Source organism: Mesoplodon densirostris, chromosome 9 (assembly GCF_025265405.1).
Source record: "Mesoplodon densirostris isolate mMesDen1 chromosome 9, mMesDen1 primary haplotype, whole genome shotgun sequence".
In the NCBI taxonomy this organism is placed as follows: domain Eukaryota; kingdom Metazoa; phylum Chordata; class Mammalia; order Artiodactyla; family Ziphiidae; genus Mesoplodon; species Mesoplodon densirostris.
Window position 1 is genome coordinate 33,895,370 of NC_082669.1, and position 24,073 is coordinate 33,919,442.

Consider the following 24,073-nt stretch of genomic DNA (forward strand, 5'->3'; position numbering starts at 1 on the left):
TTAAGAGGTTTCCTACTTACTGAATCATCCTTGCAACACTAGAATTGATTTCATGCATTTATTTGAAATATCTGGATACTCATAAATGTATTTGTTTTCTAGTTTTCCTTTTGTTTGATGTTATTATTGGTGATACTATAGATCCAGATGACTTGAATGGCTTGAAAGCCTTTTTATCTTTGTCTATGCTCTCAGACATTTCTTAGAGGTTTCATACAATTATCTCACCCACATATTTTATACATGATTCAAAGTTAAACTGATAGATTGAAATCTTGCCAACAAATGAACAAAACCACTTAAGCAACACAAAAATAAAAGCAAATATGTAATACCAATTTATTTCTTTTAAATTCTCTTAAAATTCAGGTGGTATACTCAATTTTTTTCTCTCTGAAAAGTAGTTCAGAATCTACAGATGGCAAAACTGGTATTTGTGAATTCTAGTAACAGTTGTATTCAGAAAAAAGCCAATTTTATACAATCATAAAATTTACTTTGCCAAAATATTTCTGAATATGTAATCACACAAAAAAATTTTACTCTGTGAAATAAAAAGTCAATTTTGTAAGTGCAATGGAAAAAGTTTCATCTTGCTATCTGCCCATTTCCTAGGACTTGGTTACAGCTCAAGCTCTTTTTCAAAGACTGCATTGACTGGGAGGCTTTTCCTCTGTAGTTAGGCCCTTGAATTCTAGGGAAAGGAAATATCTATGACAATGTGCCCTGATTCTTAAAATAAAATAATGATTTAGGGACCAGGGAGTATTTAGGTCAATTTTTACTTGACACAGACCTTGGCAACTTTTTAATGAGTGTTATTATAGGTAGAAACTAATTATCTTGATTGCAAAACTAGCAAAGCTTCAGCATTTATTTCTATCATTCCCTGATCAGAAAGTGTTCTAAAAATGCCGGAAATATAGCATCTCTTCAAAGAAGAAAAACATGTTCAACTGTGATATAATTAGCAGTTTCTATGGCTTTTGTTCTTAAGAGACAATAATAGTTTTGATTCTTGAAAATGTCTAATTATGTGGGGAAGGAAATTCAAGGCAGAAAAGAAGATAATTTACAGCATAATTTTCGAAGTAATTAGAATTTGCAGAAAACAATTCTTATTACACACTGTTTAATCTTCAAGATTTTATTATCCCTTAAGAAATAATAATTCAAATTTAACATTAGCTACCATTTTTTGTACTTTCCTAATCTCACTGTATTGAAAACAACTTATTGTTACTTTAATAAAACAACCTGAACTTATTTTGAGATTTTTTTTTTTAGGATTACATCTATATGAACTGGAGACTATTGAGTTTTTTAACATTGGAAGTGCTCTATTATATGTATAAAATTATATCACATCCCTATAATTTAAAATTTAAGGTTGCAATACAAAATTTAAAGTTGTAACATAAAATGTATAATTTTTGGTCTTATATTTGAATTTTACCTGTATCTTTGCACTAAGAATCTATCTAGTTTTTCTTTACTGGATGCTTTGGACAAAAAGATATTTACATGGAAATAATAGTTATCACATATTTTAAATACTATGATGCTGTTTTATCATCCAGTTTATTATTTAAAATAAAACATTATTAGTCCTAGTCTAGTTCAAGTGTAAAACAGTTGATTCATATTAATCTATTCTGAAAACAACTTTTTTTTTAACTACCTGAGGCTTTTTGAACCTATAAGTCACCATCTCTACCACTATTTAAAAAAAATTCTTAACATTTAACAGGACATGTAGTTGTGGGAGATTTTATGGCCTATTATAAAGGTGCTAGCAGTTGTACTAACTTAACACTGTCCGCGCAGAATGAGTCAAGCAGAGTAAGATGGGTCTTACTAGCCTTTCATAGAGATCTTATCAGTTACTGTTGCTTAAAATTCCAACCAACCTGTTCAAAGGATACACTAAGGTAGTGTTTATAATTCCCCAATTAAAATGGAAGCAAAAGTTACTGATTTAAGAAGGCCAATATTAGAATAATTTCAAAGTCTGAAGTAGACCACATCACAGTAAACTGAGTCTAAATAATGAACACACACATACACACACACCACACAAACATTCTTGCATACTAATGTCAATTTAGTTGAGATATAAGATAGTCCACTCACAGAATGGAACAAAACTGTTCTGTCGCTATGTTTCTTCTTTTACAATCAAAGATGTACTATGTTTTGGTAGTTTAGCCTAGTCCTCAGTTTTAACATAGGATTAGAGTGCAGACTCTGATTAAGTAGGTCTGGGTGGGCTCTGAGATTCTGCCTTTCTAACAAATTCCCAGCAGATGCATATGCTGCGAGTTCCATGGCCAAACTCCTGGTAATAAGGGTTTATACCAGCTAAGCTTTCAATGATTTGAGCTATGCATAAATAATATAATCCATTCTGTGAACCATTGTTGGACAGAATCCTTTAACTGTGGCAAATCTTGGCTTTTTAAAAAGTATGCACCTGTATTTTCTAAAGTCTATAACTTGGGAGGAGCTTCAAGATGGTGGAAGTGTAAGACGCGGAGATCACCTTCCTCCCCACAAATACATAATACACCTACATGTGGAACAACTCCTACAGAACACCCACTGAACGCTGGCAGAAGACCTCAGAGTTCCCAAAAGGCAAGAAACTCCCCCACGTACCTGGGTAGGGCAAAAGGAAAAAGAAAAAACAGAGACAAAAGAATAGGGACGGGACCTGCACCAGTGGGAGGAAGCTGTGAAGGAGGAAAGGTTTCCACACACTAGGAAGCCCCTTCCTGGGCAGAGACTAGGGGTGGCGGAGGGGGGGAAACTTTGGAGCTGCGGGGGAGAGCGCAGCCACCGGGGTGCGGAGGGCAAAACAGAGAGATTCCCGCACAGAGGATCTGTGTGACCAGCACTCACCAGCCCAAGAGGCTTGTCTGCTCACCTGCCGGGGCGGGCGGGGCTGGGAGCTGAGGCTCGGGCCTTGGTCGGATCCCAGGGAGAGGACTGGGGTTGGCAGCATGAACACAGCCTGAAGGGGACTAGTGTGCCACGGCTGGCCGGGAGGGAGTCCGGGAAAAAGTCTGGACCTGCCGAAGAGGCAAGAGACTTTTTCTTCCCTCTTTGTTTCCTGGTGTGAGAGAAGAGGGCATTAAGAGTGCTGCTTAAAGGAGCCCCAGACGGGCACGAGCTGCGGCTATCAGCGCGGACCCCAGAGACAGGGAATGAGATGCTAAGGCTGCTGCTGCCGCCACCAAGAAGCCTGTGTGCGAGCACAGGTCACTCTCCACACCTCCCTTCCGGGGAGCCTGTGCAGCCCGCCACTGCCAGGGTCCCGGGATCCAGGGACAACTTCCCCGGGAGAACGCACGGCACGCCTCAGGGTGGTGCAACGTCATACCGGCCTCTGCCGCCACAGGCTCGCCCCGCACTCCATGCCCCTCCCTCCCCACGGCCTAACTGAGCCAGAGCCCGCCAATCAGCTGCTCCTTTAACCCCGTCCTGTCTGAGCAAAGAACAGATGCCCTCAGGCGAACTACACGCAGCGGCAGGGCCAAACCGAAAGCTGAACCCCGGGAGCTGTGCGAACAAAGAAGAGAAAGGAAAATTTCTCCCAGCAGCCTCAGGAGCAGAGGATTAAATCTCCACAATCAACGTGATGTACCCTGCATATGTGGAATGCCTGAATGGACAATGAATCATCCCAAATTGAGGAGGTGGACTTTGGCAGCCAAGATATATATATCTTTTTCCCTTTTTCTCTTTTGTGTGTGTATGTGTATGCTTCTGTGTGTGATTTTCTCTGTATAGCTTTGCTTTTACCATTTGTCCTAGGGTTCTGTCTGTTTTTGTTTTACTTAAAAAAATTTTTTTCTTAATAATTATTTTTTATTTTAATAACTTTTATTTTACTTTATTTTAATTTAATTTATATTATTTTATCTTCTTTCTTTCTTTCTATTCTTTCTCCCTCTTATTCTGAGCTGTGGGGATGAAAGGCTCTTGGTGCTCCAGCCAGGCATCAGGGCTGTGCCTCTGAGGTGGGAGAGCCAAGTTCAGGACACTGGTCTACAAGAGACCTCCCAGCTCCATGTAATATCAAACGGCAAAAATCTCCCAGAGATCTCCATCAACGCTAAGACCCAGCTCCACTAAACGACCAGCAAGCTACAGTGCTGGACACCCTATGCCAAACAACTAGCAAGACAGGAACACAACCCCATCCATTAGCAGAGAGGCTGCCTAAAATCATAATAAGGCCACAGACACCCCAAAACAGAGCACCATACATAGACCTGCCCACCAGGAAGACAAGATCCAGCCTCATCCACCAGAACACAGGCACTAGTCCCCTCCACCAGGAAGCCTACACAACCCACTGAAACAACTTCAGTCACTGGGGACAGACACCAAAAACAACGGGAACTACGAACCTGCAGCCTGCGAAAAGGTGACCCCAAACACAGTAAGTTAAGCAAAATGAGAAGACAGAAAAACACACAGCAGATGAAGGAGCAAGGCAAACACCCACCAGACCTAACAAATGAAGAGGAAATAGGCAGTCTACCTGAAAAAGAATTCAGAATAATGATAGTAAAGAGGATCCAAAATCTTGGAAATAGAAAGGAGAAAATACAAGAAACGTTTGACAAGGACCTAGAGGAACTAAAGATGAAACAAGCAATGATGAACAACACAATAAATGAAATTAAAAATTCTCTAGAAGGGATCAATAGAAGAATAACTGAGGCAGAAGAATGGATAAGTGACCTGGAAGATAAAATAGTGGAAATATTTACTGCAGAGCAGAATAAAAAAAAAAGAATGAAAAGAATTGAGGACAGTCTCAGACACCTCTGGGACAACATTAAATGCACCAACATTCGAATTATAGCTGTCCCAGAAGAAGAAGAGAAAAAGAAAGGGGCTGAGAAAATATTTGAAGAGATTATAGTTGAAAACTTCCCTAATATGGGAAAGGAAATAGTTAGTCAAGTCCAGTAAGCACAGAGAGTCCCATACAGGATAAATCCAAGGAGAAACATGCCAAGACACATATTAATCAAACTATCAAAAATTAAACACAAAGAAAAAATATTAAAAGCAGGAAGGGAAAAACAACAAATAACACACAAGGGAATCCCCATAAGGTTAACAGCTGATGTTTCAGCAGAAACTCTGCAAGCCAGAAGGGAGTGGCAGGACATATTTAAAGTGATGAAGGAGAAAAACCTACAACCAAGATTACTCTACCCAGCAAGAATCTCATTCAGATTTGATGGGGAAATTTAAAACCTATACAAACAAGCAAAAGCTAAGAGAATTCAGCACCAACAAACCAGCTTCACAACAAATGCTAAAGGAACTTCTCTAGGCAGGAAACACAAGAGAAGGAAAAGACCTACAATAACAAACCCAAAACAATTACGAAAATGGTAATAGGAATATACATATTGATAACTACCTTAAATGTAAATGGATTAAATGCTCCCACCAAAAGACACAGACTGGCTGAATGGATACAAAAACAAGACCTGTATATATGCTGTCTACACGAGACACACTTCAGATTTAGGGACACATACAGACTGAAAGTGAGGGGATGGAAAAAGATATTCCATGCAAATGGAAATCAAAAGAAAGCTGCAGTAGCAATTCTCATATCAGACAAAATAGACTTTAAAATAAAGACTATTACAAGAAACAAAGAAGGACACTACATAATGATCAAGGGATCGATCCAAGAAGAAAATATAACAATTGTAAATATTTATGCACCCAACACAGGAGCACCTCAATACATAAGGCAAATACTAACAGCCATAAAAGGGAAAATAGACAGTAACACAATCATAGTAAGGGACTTTATAACACCCCACTTTCACCAATGGATGGATCATCAAAAATGAAAATAAATAAGGAAACACAAGCTTTAAATGATATGTTAAACAAGATGGACTTAATTGATATTTATAGGACTTTCCATCCAAAAACAATAGAATACACATTCTTCTCAAATGCTCATGGAACATTCTCCAGGATAGATAATATCTTGGGTCACAAATCAAGCCTTGGTAAATTTAAGAAAACTGAAATCGTATCAAGTAACTTTTCAGACCACAACGTTATGAAACTAGATATCAATTACAGGAAAAAATCTGTAAAAAATACAAACACATGCAGGCTAAACAATACACTACTAAATAACCAAGAGATCACTGAAGAAATCAAAGAGAAAATAAAAAAATACCCAGAAACAAATGACAATGAAAACATGATGATCCAAAACCTATGGGATGCAGCAAAAGCAGTTCTAAGAGGGAAGGTTATAGCAATACAATCCTACCTTAAGACACAAAAAACAGCTCAAATGAACAGTCTAACCGTACACCTAAAGCAATTACAAAAAGAAGAACAAAAAGCCCCAAAGTTAGCAGAAGGCAAGAAATCATAAAGATCAGATCAGAAATAAATGAAAAAGAAATGAAGGAAATGATAGCAAAGTTCAGTGAAACTAAAAGCTGGTTCTTTGAGAAGATAAACAAAATTGATAAACCATTAGCCAGACTCATCAAGAAAAATAGGGAGAAGACTCAAATCAATAGAATTAGAAATGAAAAAGGAGAAGTAACAACTGACACTGCAGAAATACAAAGGATCATGAGAGACTACTACAAGCAACTCTATGCCAATAAAATGGACGACCTGGAGGAACTGGACAAATTCTTAGAAATGCAAAACCTTCTGAGACTGAACCAGGAAGAAATAGAAAATATGAACAAACCAATCACAAGCACTGAAATTGAAACTGTGATTAAAAATCTTCCAACAAACAAAAGCCCAGGACCAGATGGCTTCCCGGGCAAATTCTATCAAACATTTAGAGAAGAGCTAACACCTATCCTTCTCAAACTCTTCCAAAATATAGCAGAGGGAGGAACACTCCCAAACTCATTCTCTGAGGCCACCATCACTCTGATACCAAAACCAAAGATGTCAGAAAGAAAGGAAACTACAGGCCAATATCACTGATGAACATAGATAAAAAAATCCTCAACAAAATACTAGCAAACAGAATCCAATAGCACATTAAAAGGATCATACACCATGATCAAGTGGGGTTTACCCCAGGAATGCAAGGATTCTCCAATTTATGCAAATCAATCAATGTGATACACCATACTAACAAATTGAAGGAGAAAAAGCATGATCATCTCAATAGATGCAGAGAAAGCTTTCGACAAAATTCAACACCCATTTATGATAAAAACCCTCCAGAAAGTAGGCATAGAGGGAACTTTCCTCAACATAATAAAGGCCATATATGACAAACCCACAGCCAACATCGTCCTCAATGGTGAAAAACTGAAACCATTTCCACTAAGATAGGAACAAGACAAGGTTGCCCACTCTCACCACTGTAATTCAACATACTTTTGGAAGTTTTAGCCACAGCAATCAGAGAAGAAAAAGAAATAAAAGGAATCCAAATTGGAAAAGAAGAAGTATAGCTGTCACTGTTTGCAGATAACATGACACTATACATAGAGAATCCTAAAGATGCCACCAGAAAACTACTAGAGCTAATCAATGAATTTGGTAAAGTAGCAGGATACAAAATTAATGCACAGAAATCTCTAGCATTCCTATACACTAATGATGAAAAATCTCAAAGTAAAATTAAGAAAACACTCCCATTTACCATTGCAACAAAAAGAATAAAATATCTAGGAATAAACCTACCTAAGGAGACAGAAGACCTGTATGCAGAAAATTATAAGACACTCATGAAAGAAATTAGAGATGATACAAATAGATGGAGAGGTATACCATGTTTTTGGATTGGAAGAATCAACATTGTGAAAATGACTCTACTACCCAAAGCAATCTACAGATTCAATGCAATCCCTAACAAACTACCACTGGCATTTTTCACAGAACTAGAACAAAAATTTTCACCATTAGTATGGAAACACAGAAGACCCCGAATAGCCAAAGCAATCTTGAGAAAGAAAAACGGAGCTGGAGGAATCAGGCTCCCTGACTTCAGACTATCCTACAAAGCTACAGTAATCAAGACAGTATGGTACTGGCAGAAAAACATAAAGATAGATCAATGGAACAGGATAGAAAGCCCAGAGATAAACCCACGCACATATGGTCACCTTATCTTTGACAAAGGAGGTATGACTATACAGTGGAGAAAAGACAGCCTCTTCAATAACTGGTGCTGGGAAAACTGGACAGTTACATTTAGAAGTATGAAGTTAGAACACTCCGTAACACCATACACAAAAAGAAACTCAAAATGGATTAAAGACCTAAATGTAAGGCCAGATACTATCAAACTCTTAGAGGAAAACAAAGGAAGAACACTCTATGACATAAATCACAGCAAGACCCTTTTTGACCCACCTCCTAGAGAAATGGAAATAAAAACAAAAATAAACAAATGGGACCTAATGAAACTTAAAAGCTTTTGCACAGCAAAGGAAACCGTAAACAAGACGAAAAGACAACCCTCAGAATGGGAGAAAGTATTTGCAAAGGAATCAACGGACAAAGGGTTAATCTCCAAAATATATAAAGAGCTCAATATTAAAAAACAAACAACCCAATCCAAAAATGGGCAGAAGACCTAAATAGACATTTCTCCAAAGAAGACATACAGATGGCCAAGAAGCACATGAAAAGATGCTCAACATCACTAATTATTAGAGAAATGCAAATCAAAACTACAATGAGGTATCACCTCACACCAGTTAGAATGGGCATCATCAGAAAATCTACAAACAACAAATGCTGGAGAGGGTGTGGAGAAAAGGGAACCCTCTTGCACTTTTGGTGGGAAGGTAAATTGATACAGCCACTATGGAGAACAGTACGGAGGTTCCTTAACAAACTAAAAATAGGGCTTCCCCGGTGGCGCAGTGGTTGAGAGTCTGCCTGCCGATGCAGGGGACATGGGTTCGTGCCCCGGTCTGGGAAGATCCCACATGCTGTGAAGAGGCTAGGCCCATGAGCTGTGGCCGCTGAGCCTGCGCGTCCGGAGCCTGTGCTCCGCAACGGAAGAGGCCACAACAGTGAGAGAGGCCCGCGTACCGCAAAAAAAAAACAAAAAACAAAAAAACACCTAAAGATAGAACTACCATACGACCCATCAATCCCACTACCGGGCATATGCCCTGAGAAAACCATAATTCAAAAAGAGACATGCACCAAAATGTTCATTTCAGCTCTATTTACAATAGCCAGGACATGGAAGCAACCTAAGTGTCCATCGACAGATGAACTGATAAAGAAGATGTGACACATGTATACAATGGACTATTACTGAGCCATAAAAAGAAACGAAATTGAGTTATTTGTAGTGAGGTGGATGGACCTAGAGTCTGTCATACAGAGTGAAGTAAGTCAGAAAGGGAAAAACAAATACCATATGCTAACACATATATATGGAATCTAAGAAAAAAAAAGAGGTCATTAAGAACCTAGGGGCAAGACAGGAATAAAGACACAGACCTACGAGAGAATGGACTTGAGGATATGTGGAGGGGGAAGCGGAAAAAAAAAAAAACCCAAAAACCAAAGTCTAAAACTTGATAAAAATTTCCTACATGAAAAAGCTTTAGCAAAGAACAGAAACATGCAAGTTTTAGTAATGGTAAATAGTAAAATGAACATGTTAGAAAGAGAACAGAGAGTCAGAAGGTATGAATTTCATCTCAGTTTTCACTGGATACAAGGTTACTTCTGACCTCTTGCAGATTACTTAAATTTTATTTCTTGCAGTTTTCTATTTCACAGGTTTTTTTGGGAGGCTGAAATGATCTTATAGGAAGCACTTTGAAGAATATAAAACACTATACAAACATAGGATTTCAGTTGTGCATGATTATTTTAATTTCTTTATGTAAAAAACATCAATTTCTCAAATTATTGCTTTAATTATTAAATCTTTCAAATATCCTGGGTAATAACACTAAATGTCAAGCATTTGCAGTGTGGTGGATGCAATTTAAAATTGGTGCTAATGCTTAATTCAATTTGTGGTTTCTGTTCACTGCAAGCATTCCATTTCCTTTTCCTTTTTTTTTCTTGCAACTTTTCCCTATTGTTTCTGCTTTAATAATGCTTATATATTTTGAGGGCTAATATAGAGTTGTTTCCATAGATACCTACTCAAGACTAATAAAGGTATTTTCTAAACCAATTTGATACTTTCAACTTCGTTTTTAATAAATACAGGGTTTGTTTCCCTTTACTTCAGTAACACTAAGAAATGGTTTCTAATGTCTTTAATATAGACTAAGTTAGTTTAACTTTCTAGTGGACCTACGATTTCTACATTTTTCCATGGAATAAGTTATTAAACTATAAATACCACCATTGTCTGAGCCACACTCTGAGCCTTACATAATTACATGTTATTGGAATAAATTTCTTAGACCATATAATAAGAAATGTTTACATATATTAGTTTGAAACATCGAGAGAAAGATTTCCTCATCTTTTTAAATAATATTCCTCCATTTTTTACTGTGACGCCCCCCACTAAAATGTTTACAGAGCAGCTGTAAAGAGAAAGGCAGAGGGCCTCCCTGGTGGCGCAAGTGGTTGAGAGTCCGCCTGCCGATGCAGGGGATACGGGTTCGTGCCCCGGTCTGGGAGGATCCCATATGCCGCGGAGCGGCTGGGCCCGTGGGCCATGGCCGCTGAGCCTGCGCGTCCGGAGCCTGCGCGTCTGGAGCCTGTGCTCCGCAACGGGGGAGGCCACAGCAGTGAGAGGCCCGCATACCGCAAAAAAAAAAAAAAAAAAAAAAAAGAGAAAGGCAGGTAAAAGTATGACAACAACACAATTTATAGATTTATATAATAAAACCCAAAGAAACTGAAAATTACACTTTGTGTTTAATGATAGAAAAGAAAGGCAGTATAACTATTGATATGTAAAAATTCTATAGCAAATAGTATGTTAAATCCATGAAGACAATAAATTTACCTAAGAAAACTGTTCAGAACATGCATTTTTAAGCTCTTATTCAATAATCAAATTAGAAATTAAAATTTTAAAACAAATTAAATGATTTTACTCTTAGAAAACGGGTCAAGAACCATGATTGTTGCTAATGATTAATTCGTAATTTTTTATGTATGTCTTTTAAAGCTCAGAGACCAGTTGAAGTGACCTTATTTACTTACTGGACAGAAGCCCAGAACATCTAGAATTTCTAGAACATCTAGAAGCATTTAGAACTTCTGCTAAAATACTTGAATATAAAAGAAAATTGTTTCTAGTTTCTCTCCACTCCTTAACTAATTCTCTCTCACCACCAATCTTTTTTTGGTCTCATTATTTTCGAGATGACCTCCCTTCTTAAAAATTTATTTATAATTAGAAATGTATGCCATTAAAATAATACCTTCTAAAAATCTATAGTCATATTACATACAGTTTTTCTGATTCCAAAAGATTCCCATCCTTTTCCTCAAAACTTAAAAAAAGGGTGTTTCCAATTTCTTGGATTTTGAACTGTCTTATATACATATTCTCTAACAGAAGACCGCAGATATATGGACAAAAAATAGCCTCCCTCATAAGCTGTCAAATCATTTTATAGTAAAAACTTCAGACAGTCAGTGGTTCTGATACTCAAAGCCTGAAAATCAACTGAATCAAAAAATTCATGTTTCACTGAAAGAAAAATGGATAGTACCTTCTCTCTTACATTATGAGTTAAACAATGTTTTTAAGATATTAAGACTTCTTGGACATATATGCATATAATCCCATAGATGTGCTAAGACTTCCAGGGTTTTCCATTGATAAAGAGTTCTATTAGTATTATCCTGGAGGGCAGGGATCTCTCTTACTCAGCTGTTTCTTATAATAGTTCTTGGTACCTAGAGAGCACTTAATGATAATTCTTGGTACCTAGAGAGTGCTTAATGTGTACAGAAAATGGAAGTTGGCCAGAATAATGTTAGTAGCTAGCAAACGTAGCTAACTATTCATTGTGTTAATATCAGTTATCTAGGAGCACTTCCAGTAGAACTGTAGGGTACAGAGGAAAGAGTAGCATTCTACGTTAGTAACTGTGTTGACTGATATACTTAAGTTATATACAGAGAAACAGAAAACACTGCTGAATGAGATGAGAAGGGACTAGGCTTGGGGAAACTAAAAATGCTCATTAAAAACCAGAAAATAAATACATTGTAAATAGTAATTAAATTTGACAGTTTAGTTCACCTAAAAGTGATCTATTCTTAACTTCTCATTAATAACGTTGCTATTTTACCTTTATCATATTACATGGAATTTCACTGTTTTTACTGGTCAGATATAAAATGGCCCAGGAATTAATATATGTTCAATAATATTTTGTAATGTTCTGAGACTGTAAAAATTATTTAATATGTATCACATCTAACTTACATTATAAACTTCAGGGTTAGACTTTTAGATACGAGGCAATGGTATAGTTTAAGGATTTTAATTTCAGTTTGTGATGTCATAAATTTTCTTATAGTAACAGATGTTATTACTATGGTTAAGTGATAATGACAGAATCTATTCAGGAAGTTATTATTAACCATTAGGAATTACTCTTTTCTTTTCTCCCTTTATTCCTCCATAATTATAATCTTTCTTTTCTGACTCCATACGAATAGTGGATAGATATGTTTTTTAGAAACTTTTCTTTCCTTTTAATGATAACCTATGTTTTCCCATCCTAGAAAATATGTAATAGTTACAAGTAATCAAGCTTAATAGCAATGACATACTCAGCTTCCTTAGTTGTATTAAAGTGTATTAAAGTTAGTTTCATTTTGCTATTCTTAACAGAATATTCTTTACTAACATATTAATGACATCTATTGCTAACAAAGTGTGATCCTTCCGAGGACAAAGAGTTTGGGAATTCATGAGTAGCTAACAGGCAGAATTGACTAATGGAGTTGCAGCACATTTATACAAAATCGAGATGACAAAATTAGTCAAAACTATTAAATTTAGTAGAGATTTTGCATATCTTTATGACATGGCTGCCCTCTTTTTTGGCGCTGCCTCTGCTCTATCACTACCAAATGACCTCAGCATTGTAGGACATTAAAACTGATGCTCTAACGGTCTGCCATTCTTATTCTATTTCCTGCTGTCAAATTCCTAGCTCCAGCCTGTCTTTTCAACTGCCTTCTACAGGTTGCTCTTACTCAGGAATTAGAAACAAACCAGAAAGAGAGTAAAGGTAGTTCCAGTTTGGAAAAAAGTGGAAAATCAGTTCACATTTTAAGATTCATTAACATACAATCATCTCAAGGGCTTTCACATCCAGTTATACTACAATTTTCTTAATCTAGGCACTGATTGGTTGATCAGAGTTGGCTGTATATTTACCTTGATATTTATAAAGAATGTGATTTTCCCTTTTATTTAAAGGAAATCAACAGAAGTAACAACAGGGAGGTCAGTCATCAGCTTTCTTATGGCAAACAGCAATATTCCACTACTTCAATAATTTCTCTTCCGTCAAAATATTTAATATGATTACTGCAAATACATAAAAGTCATTGATCAAAGATGTTCTGTACCTTATTGGTTCATCCTAGCCTTATAAGCCCAAATTTTATAATTTGAATTATTAGTATGACTAGATGTCCCTTTAGTTCATCCCCAAATGAGTAAGGTTTTGTGGTAATTTCTATATTTTGTTTCCTATTTTCAGAATACTGTCATTTGTTTGACTTAGATTACTTTCTTGTCCTGCAAAACGTGAGTATAATTTGTTCATTCATTCTTAAATGTGTTTAGAAAACACACTGATAAATAAACTCTATAGGTGTTAAGCAATTAAGTGGCAGTAATCATTTGATATCAGTCTTGGCATTAATAACTTTCAGGATCACTGAGATTCAAGTTTACTAAATTGTAAATGGGTCAAAACACAACATACAAGCCCCCAAATACAGCTCTGTACTGTCTGTCACTTCAATCCTATTGTATGCTAAGCAGAAGAAGGCAATGTGGGTTTCAAAGGGAAAGCTAAATTGGCTATCACGAATTTCCCACACACATTCAGGTGAGGATTTTAAATGTACAAAAAGGGATGGTTCTCTTTGATATTGAAACTCTAACATTTTTAAAATTAGTAATTATGGCTGAGTAATATTCTATTGTATATATGTACCACATCTTCTTTATCCATAAGTCAGAGAAAGACAAATACCATATGATATCACTTATATGTGGAATCTAAAAAAATGGTACAAATGAACTTATTTACAAAACAGAAATAGAGTCACAGACGTAGAAAACAAACTTATGGTTACCAAGGGGGAAGGCGGGGAGGGATAAATTGGGAGACTGGGATTGACACATTACTATATGTAAAATAGATAACTAATAAGAACCTACTGTAAAGCACAGGGAAGTCTACTAAATACCCTGTAATGACCATTATGGGAAAATAATCTAAAAAAGGGGATATATATATGTATATAACTGATTCACTTTGCTGTACAGCAGGAACTAACACCACATTTTAAATCAACTATACTCCAATAAAAATTAATTTTTTAAAAAAAGAAAGTAAAACTATTAGTAATTAAATGAGGCAAAAGATTATTTACACTTATATGAATTTAGACAAATTTATAAACATATTGAAGAGACACATTTTTGATGAATCCCTTATGCTAACAGCCTACATGAAATGCCAAAATAGTTATGATTTAGTAAATCATCACAAAATAAAAATTATACTTCTAATGAATAAAAAATTTATACTTATCAATTTACAAAATTACTACTACTAATGAACTATAGTTTTCAAATGCATATCTTTATTTTTGTATAAATATATTTTAAAATAATAATATTACCATATGTAAAATGTTATAGTGTTTAAAATGCAGAATTTATGTGTTGATCCAAAAGTGCCACAGGAAGTTGACAGATTGCTGAAAGGAAGGTGGGGGAGGCCGGGGTGGGAAGTGAAGGTATGTGATTTTCTCTTGTCTAGTTACTTAAAACATATAGTGACACAAACAATTTTAAGTTAAAAATATTTCTTTTAAGGGCATCTAAACACATGCAAATCTTCTTTACTAATATTACCAGGAAAATATTTTAAAGACTCTTCTTCTGCATAACATTTTATAATTTATGTTTAGTTGATATATGAAGTTTAGAGCATTTCAGTGTCATATGTAAGTAACTTAGTATATATCTAAACTTAGGGAAAAAAATCCTTTTTCCCTTTCTTGAAGCAAAAGAGAGTAGTAGATCTATTTTATCAAAATGTACTCACATCGTTAGACAAGAAATCCTGTATGTATAGACTCGGTCTAAGGAAAGGGCATAGATTACTATCACTTCACCTTGTCTTGTTTTCCTTAAGCCATTTTCATTGCTTTCCTAGAAATACATGGCTGTTCAGTTAAGTGAGACTGTACATTCTACTACATCTTTAGTGAGTTGACATATTTAGGTATTTTTATTTTTCTATTATTTAATATTCTTACATAATGCTATGGAATAAGCTAATATCAACCGAGTTGTTTTGTTTTGTTTTTGGTAAGAATAGTCTCTTTTCCAAGTGCTTTATAGAAATTTACTTATGCATAATTCTCATAACAATCCAATAGGGAGGAACGATTATCGTTTCCACTTGAAAAAAGGGACGTTGAGCACAGGTAGCTTACAGTAGATGTCTCCAGCTGCTCAGTTAGTGCCCAAGTCAGGTGGTCAAGTTCCATAGACTCCATGCTCTTAACCACCACCCCAAAGGTTACAGACGACGTCTTCATATGAAAAAAATTAAAAGCTAAGCTGTGATACGGCAGGATAAATGAATATCCTAGGTGCAACAATGCAGTCAATGTTTTTTTTTAAGTTATATTGGAAAAAAAGAATTAACCTAATCATTTATTTATTTAAGTGGTAAGTATTGTACTTAATAGAGCTAAAATAATACTTAGGAAAACACATTTTATTGAAATTTACCCTTGGTTCACCATTTCATTGTTTCATCTGCAAATTTTGTTAAGCCCAATTTGACTAAAAAGTTTATATACTATTTTAATACTAAAGACAAATATTTTATATATTTTTGATGTATTAAGTGCCCATATATTGACAATAATCAATTAAATAAGACAAAACAAAATAGCCTGAGAAGAGATTAAGAGAGGCAAACAACCTTCAGGCTGGTTCTTTGTATTAATTCTCCAAATGTGCACTGTGTTCTATGTATAGAGCTGGTATGCAAACGCCAGCAGCAACCACAGTTATAATGAGCATCTACCATATTATTAGACACTGTTCTTAGTACTTTATGAGGACTGTCTCATGCATCTTCAGAAAAACAGTGTATTAGTTATTAACCCTATTTTACAAATCATAAATGGGTGATGAAAATAAGTAACATAAATTACCCCCAAGTCACGAGGGTGGTAGATGGAGGACCTGGGACACAAACTCAGGCCATCTGACCCCAGAGCCTGCAAAGCAGATTCACTGAAGTTTCTTATTTGGCATATCCTAGATTGCAAGGCAAAGTGGTAGGCCCTGTGATAAATCGAAACATGCATATATGTGCTCTTGGGATTCAAAGGTGGGAAAGATTAAAATCCATAGAGAGAACGGTACGGTTAAATGAAAATGATAGTAAATTTAAGGGCAACCCACCCTATTTGAGTCTGTTAGTGTTTAATATTGGAGAGGTCATTTAGGATTGCATGACAAAGAACGTGACAGGCAGCAAAATCTGGATTCAATTCACTTGTAAATTTAGAGATATAAATGATTTTTGAACGGGAAGGTATTGTGATAGCCATCAGAGCTGTATTTAGGGAGACATCTGCCAGTGGTATCTAACAAAGGAAGAGTATATATGGCTTATTGTGTTAGGTAATCTTACAAAATGAAGCATAAACAATAATTTATTGACTAAAATTTTAATCATCAAAAACTGTATGCAGAATTTTTTCGTCCTAAGATTGCAGACATCATTCCTTGGCACGGTTACCTAATTTGATATTTGCAAAAGTAGATAGCAGAATATGTATTATCATGAGCCAACATCTCTCTTTGACTCAGGATTAATTTTATTGGGCATGTGAGGATTACACCTGAGAAAGCAGCTGAGGTAAATATATCAACAAAAATTTTATCAACATAAAAAGGCAGGTTACTTCATAACAGTTTTTCATTTAGATGTTATCATATTAGCCTTTGAGACAAATTTAATTAAAACCTTCCCATCTGAAAACTTCTGAAATTTTCTACTGTGAAAGTATTTGTGTCAAACCTACATTTAATAATATTGTAAACTTATTCCTTCTACTCAGAGGGATTAGAACAATGTAACAAGTGGTTTTTTTTGGGGAGGGTTGTTTTATTTGGTCAGAACTGTCCATGCTATTAAAATTGAATGGCATTGCTTGCCATCATTCAGCTTTATCTGGCTAAAATCCTTTAATTCCCCCACCCCTGCTGTTGGGAGCTCCAGGCTCATCACACTTAACCTCTGCCTAGGTTTCTCAGAAAAGAATTTGTTTCAGTCCATTCATGGTTTCAATAGTCGAGCAAGCCACACGCAACTGCACACTGGTCTTTTACCCTGAGCACACTAATCTGATTGTTTTTCCCCTCTACAAACTCTGGGTCAACAATCAAGCTGCCGCCAGAAACTAATTAATTTGCAAACAGGCTTCTGTTTTCACAGAGGGAAAGCTTTTGAGAGCCATGTCAGAGAGGCCAGTCACACCATGGTTACACGCATTGTCATGGCATCCACTCCTCAGGGTAAATCTCTTGCTTGATGTCACTGCACACATGAACCCAGATTACTCAGTCAGCAGTAAATCCCTACTGAGGCCCACCAAGCTCTGAATGTAGTGACTCTAGAAGAGGAAATTGGTATAGACAGGCTCTGTATTCATTAAGCTGATGGTGAGATGAGAGAAAAATAATGTTAAGAATCAAGAGAAAAAAGAGAGCTGGCTGTAATTTAAAGAATTTTCCAAGATATTGTCTCACTTTTACACATTTTCATAAATTTTAATTTAAAAAGTAGAATTTTCTTTAGTAAATGTAATCATACCCTTAAATATTATTTTCTACTCTCACCATTCAACTATAAATTCTGAAATAAGTGGTTCAAAATTTGTGATTAATGTGCCATACTTGAGGGTTGTACTTTTTAGCCCATCATTAAAAAATGTTAAAATAGCATATCCTAACAATTTTATTCAGCTACATTTTCTCAGAGGCCTGAAAAAAAAATCATCTTCCAAACATTGCCACTAATGAGTTTATTTTTATTCCGAAGTTTTATTCATTTTTTTTTCTCATAAGTGCAAAGTAATTTAAAACAAAACTGGTTAAAAGTGATTATGGTCCTTAGATAAAATGTGACACAGAAAAGAGGTCCTCAGAAAAGAAGAGCAAGTAAAGGTATATTTTGGTAACTTTTCTCTTTATGAGAAAAGGGCATATTTAGTGAGTGTATTAAATTTATCATTTAGAGAGTAGAATAATTTCATGGTACGTATTTTTTGAAAAAAATGTATTTCTGGCAGGTGGGCATTCTTGATCAGCATGAAAGTTTTTCTTGGTAATAGATTCATAAGGAAAAAACCATAACTAATAGGTTGTGTTTAGATATAGTTATGGATACTTATTTTAAACTATTACATATCCATGTTTCAGCATGATTTCACCAAAAATACAAACATTTTTATTTGTGACTCTATGCACTGATACTTCAGAATTGTTAACTAATTAATACAGAATGTAATTCATAGAATATGTAATTCAAAAGTTAAAAAAGACTCTATCTTTGTTGCTTCTTTCATAGAGGATGTTTGTGGTTGCTCTTGTTGTTTCAACTGAATGGTCACTCAACATCTATAATACTCATCTGCTCATGTAACCACAGAGTAAGGCTTCCAGAGGGCTTTTTTCCTCAAGGTCAGCAAAATATTACTAACTTAAGTCAGAGAAATAGTTCAAAATGCCATCATTAATAGGTCTGACATTATGACAAACTAGATGATTAATTTTATTTATTAAAAAAATCCAGTTAGATACTCTGATACAGTTCATGCCTTTAAAGATGGTAGAATTAAAATAGTATATCAAAAGAGTTATATAAGTGATTTAAGATTAGATATCTGGTACCATGCAGTATTAATTTGTGCTCTCAGAATTTATTTGTGGTTACATTTCTTGGTTCTATTTTCAAAAAAATATATCTTGTGGAGAAATTTGAATCTTTAGAGAACGTGAAATATCCTAGTGCATGACCACAGAGGAAGCTATGCTGATTCCAATAAGGGCAAGCCATCCTGGTATGAGTGTTACAAGTGAGAGGAAGTGGAATGATGACTCGCATACCATTTCAATTACAGGAAAAAAAGCAAGTGAGTTGGTCTATCCACAGGCACAATCCTTTTAGGAAATTCCACTAAAAGAAAACAGGTCTTCCTGAAATGAGTAGGAAGGTCTCACACTCTGGGCACTGTAATTAGGTCTGTTTGTGTGCACCGGGCCTTGGCTCTCTCAAGGATCCATGTGGTTTCATGTATTAAACCCAGCTCTGACTGCCCTTTCACCCTGACTCAAATATAATCACTCACAGAATGAGTCTGACAAAGCTTACTAAGCATGCTCCACCCAATGGAAGTGGGATAAAGGATACAGAAAAAACTCACATTTATTAAGTGCTTACTACATGCCAATCACTTGCTTAGTACTCTATATGCATTATCATGCAGTCGATTTTTTCACAACTCTAAGAGGTAGGTAGTATTATAAACCCATGAATAGGTACAAGGTCAAGGTAAAACAGTGACTCACTCTAAAGACTGTAGTCTTTCCTTCTATTATATAGCATTCCAATGTTAGTCCAAGACATAAATAAACAATGTTAGAAATAGTGTCCATCAAATAGAAAAATAAATGTGGGTTAGCTATCCATCTGCTCTAATGAATGACTAATATGTACAAGAACTAGGTGATACTTACACAATAAATGATAAGAAATCATTACTATAACAGCAGGGTAAACTTGGTTTTTTACTATGAATATACAGAGAGAAATTTTACCTAATTTTTACACTGTTAGTAAACCAAAACTAGAAATGAAGTTTAAAGTTATATAGTATCAAGAGAATTTATGAAGCAAAAAGAGAAAAACAGTGAATTTTGGCACATCAGGTCAAACTCATACCAGTACATTTTCTGGAATCAAAAGTTGTTCTAACATCTAGCAATCTTAAACTAAGGGCTAGTGTAAAGGATGATTTTTAAAAAGCAGTTATGGAAAAAATCAATAGATTCCACCTCTCAGGTTTCTTCATCTAAAAGTTTGTTACTTAATTCCTAATGTTTCCTGGTAAAATGAAACTGAATTTAAGCCTTTATTGCTACTATAATAAAAATGTAAACTTTAGTAGTTATGAAAATAGTGAAATTCCATAAAAATTGAGACATTTCAAGATCCAATTCTACACAACAGTTTTGTTTTTTATTTTTGTTTAGCAAGAACACAAATTGAAAGTCATCTGAAATAGGCCAACTAATTCTTCCAAAATAACTGAATTGGCTTGAATTGATTTGATAAAAGTAAAGTAAGTCCTGTGCCAAAATTAATTTCAATAGCCCAGAAGACCTTTCAAAAAGTACCTTGCAAAGTAATTTATTACTTCTGGCAGCACAACTGATTGTGTAGTCTATGCTGATGCCTCAAAATTCACTTATTTTATGCATGCATGTGTAAACATTATGTTTCCAATTCTGTTCTTCAGTGGTGTTTAATTTCATGAGGCTTGTGAATCACACAGAGCCTTGGTTCAATCTCATATGTGTCTGCATCCTCCATCTTGCCGTAGTTCTGGTTTCTGCACCCTGTCAAATGTAACCTTTGTGCTAATTTGGCAAAATCAGTTCTCACGTTTAGTGCTGAGAGACTGATAACTGAATTCTCAAATGAACTACACATTTGCAGAGATGAAGTACAGAGCTGCGGACAATGACTGTTTTCCCACAGTGTAAATTCTTCAGACTCAGCTGTCAACATGTGAGTGTGTAGCACAAAAGCAGCTTTAACCTGATGACTTTTTTCCTACAAGGCCATGAAAATGAAATGGATACTATACTCTCCTTTATGTTTTTCCATCTTCTAATGAGATTTTCTTTCTCATGGACAGTGAAAGCCTGTATGCCCTTTAGAGTTCTTAGTAGATCAAAGTCTCATTCTTGCTGAACAAAAAAACAAACATTTTCCCCTTCTACATAAATATTTCCATTTGAGAGTAGACCAGATAGCCACATTGAAAGAGGTTTTTTCCTACTAATTTTGAGTCCATACAAAGCCTAGGTTTAATAATTAACAGTGGATATTCCAAAACTGTCCTCTGGGATTTCAGAGTTTGGGTCTTCAATGGCTTTTCAAGAGAGCCTTACCGTGATCTCAGCTCAGCATTTTTCTTTTCCTTAGTGAGGCTTCTAATTTCTCAGATGGTCTCCTGGGCACCATTCTACCTCCTCTACCCCCAGAGGTGGGTATTTGACTATATGTCCAGTCCCTTTTGATTGCCACAGTGTTTGTACTCAATCATGAATTATTTTAGGCATCATCTGCATTTAAAGAACAGCAACTGGGAAGTAATGTCAAACTTATGAGAAAATTGGGAGAGCAGGAAATGCAGGAAACTGAGAGAACAGACCCTTTTAAAGAGAAAGGGCTAGTTAAGTGACAAATACCACAGGAGAGGTTGTCTAAATGGAGACTGATAAAAAAAAAATAGGAAGTCATTAGTGGAGGAGCAGTTTCATGGGATCAAAATCAGGTTGAAAATGGCTAAATCTGGTGAAAATGCTGAGAAAACAAGTTCCTAACCAGGCTATGGACTTAGATATCTAGGGACTTCGTGGTACACCATGATTAAAGGGAGAGTATGGATAGGGTAGACAAACATGTTTGCAGGTCAGGGAAGAAATCAGTGGTGGAGAAGAGATAAAAACAGCAAAAACAGTAAATTGGGTAAATTTATGAAAAAAAATCAATGCAAGTAAGAGCAAAAGCAGTAGGGTCAAAGGTGGAAGTTAAGGGGCACATCATTTTCACTAATACATGAAAAACAACAGGACAATCAGAAATGTTGTTACAGGAGGAATGAAATGCTGATTGAGGTAATCTGAGGTATGTTTTATGATTTAAATAGTCATTTTAGAATTGGGATATAGAAGAACAAAGACACACAGCTCATGGTCGCCTGAAATTTCAGCAAGGTTTTAGAGCATATTGTGATTGTTCTCTAACAAACCAGTGAAAGACAGAGGTGAAATGAATTTTGGGTACCCCCCAGAAGTGCAGGAGAAGGAAGTGTGGCAGAAGTTCAAAGAGTGAGATAATCAAGCATCTTATTGAGTACATAGATGGACTGTAAGCCATGAGCTTCGTCCTTATTAATGAGGCATGTAAAACCAAAGGAGAGTTCATGAATGCAAGATTAGGGACTGGGAGGCTTTATTTTATAGGACTGAAGGCAGATATAAATGGAGACCATTATTTAATAATAAAAAATAACCATGAAAATATGGTGGGGATGATTATAAAAAATCTTTGATGAATACATAAATGAACAATCCAAAAAAAAAACGCTCTACATGGAACACTTATATAAGGATTATTTGGTTCAAAATCTGAATGAAAATAGTATTTATTTATTTTTGGCATATAAATTTTATAATTTTCTTCTATGGTAAATTTATTTATGTATTAAAAAGAAAAAGAGAATTAAAAAAGTATCTGCCTTGCAAACTATTATATATTGAATGGATAAGCAACAAAGTTCTACTGCATAGCACAGGGAACTATGTTCAATATCCTGTGATAAACCATAATGGAAAATAATATGAAAAGGAATGTGTGTGTGTATATATATATATATATATATATATATATATATATATATATGTAAAATTGAATCAGTTTGGTGTACAGTAGAAATTAAAACAACATTGTAAATCAACTTTACTTCAATAAAATAAATTTTTTAAAAAAGTATCTGCTTCATCAAGTATGACACTAGTGACTAAAGGTCAAGAAACTGGGTTCTTGCCCCAAATGTACTATTGGGTTAGATGTAATCTTAGATAAAATATTAGTGTTAATTTCCCAACCTATAAAACGGGAGAAAGAATTTTAGGAAGCTTAAAGGAGAATCAAATGAAATGATACAAAGTCCTTTCAAAAACATGTTCAAGGTAATGCTTTTAGCACAACAATTTTTTCAAACATTTAATAACTTATGCTCTCAAGGCCACATGAGAGGTGTGGAGGAAAAAAAATACTACATCATGAGATTTGTTGTGGTGTCCCTGAAAGACAAGACTGGTAAGTCATCTTATCTTTTTCCATTACCTCCCTTCCGTAGCTCCAGCCCAGATCTATTTCTTTCCATAGTTAACTACTGAGAAACTTTAGTTTTGGCACAAAACAAATATTTTCTTAAATTTTTAATCTCTCTTTTATCTTTTTGCCCCACTTTCTCACACACACAGCCATGAAGTCACCACCATGAGTTTATCTGCACACTAAATCTCAACTCATGCTGTTTGCACCATATAAGGAAAGCTCTCTACTGACTTACTATAGATGCCCGTGTTTTGTGCTGCACTCTGGCACGCACCACCTACCATTGAGCCATCTGGAATCGTGCTGCTCTGTCCTGATTGGGTGGTGGTGCCCAAGAGTTCGGAAGATAGCAAAGTCTCGCCCCATAAAATCAGCTGCCGTTCCAGAGTATAATTCTCCATCTGTGTTGTGACAAAATAAAACCACATACACATACTTTAATTCAATTGAGGCAAGAGAAACAAAACACACAAAATACATGTTAAGACCACGCTAATGCTCTCTGCATCATTATGCAAAACTATGTATGTTTATTCTGTGTCTTTGTTGAAGGGAGTATCTCACTATTCATTTAGCACTAACTTTGAGAAACTGAGTAAAGTATGATTCAGCGCACATTATTAAAACATGAACTTTTATATTTTCTATTATGACCAAAG

General features: G+C 35.5%; 1 protein-coding gene and 1 long non-coding RNA gene across 5 annotated transcripts in view; one reads left to right on the forward strand and one right to left on the reverse strand.

Annotated features, from left to right (window-relative positions):
- The window catches only part of SEMA3A (semaphorin 3A), a 511,012-nt gene that overhangs the window by 76,878 nt on the left and 410,061 nt on the right, over positions 1 to 24,073 (reverse strand). For all 4 annotated transcript variants that reach the window (XM_060107643.1, XM_060107641.1, XM_060107640.1 and 1 more), the window contains one exon: positions 23,696 to 23,815. In XM_060107643.1, the coding sequence (XP_059963626.1) occupies positions 23,696 to 23,815 (120 nt within the window). The remainder of the gene's footprint in view (positions 1 to 23,695; positions 23,816 to 24,073) is intronic.
- The window catches only part of LOC132495713 (uncharacterized), a 70,039-nt gene that overhangs the window by 8,652 nt on the left and 37,314 nt on the right, over positions 1 to 24,073 (forward strand). The window contains exon 2 of the long non-coding RNA XR_009533331.1: positions 13,713 to 13,759. This is a non-coding gene — a long non-coding RNA (uncharacterized LOC132495713). The remainder of the gene's footprint in view (positions 1 to 13,712; positions 13,760 to 24,073) is intronic.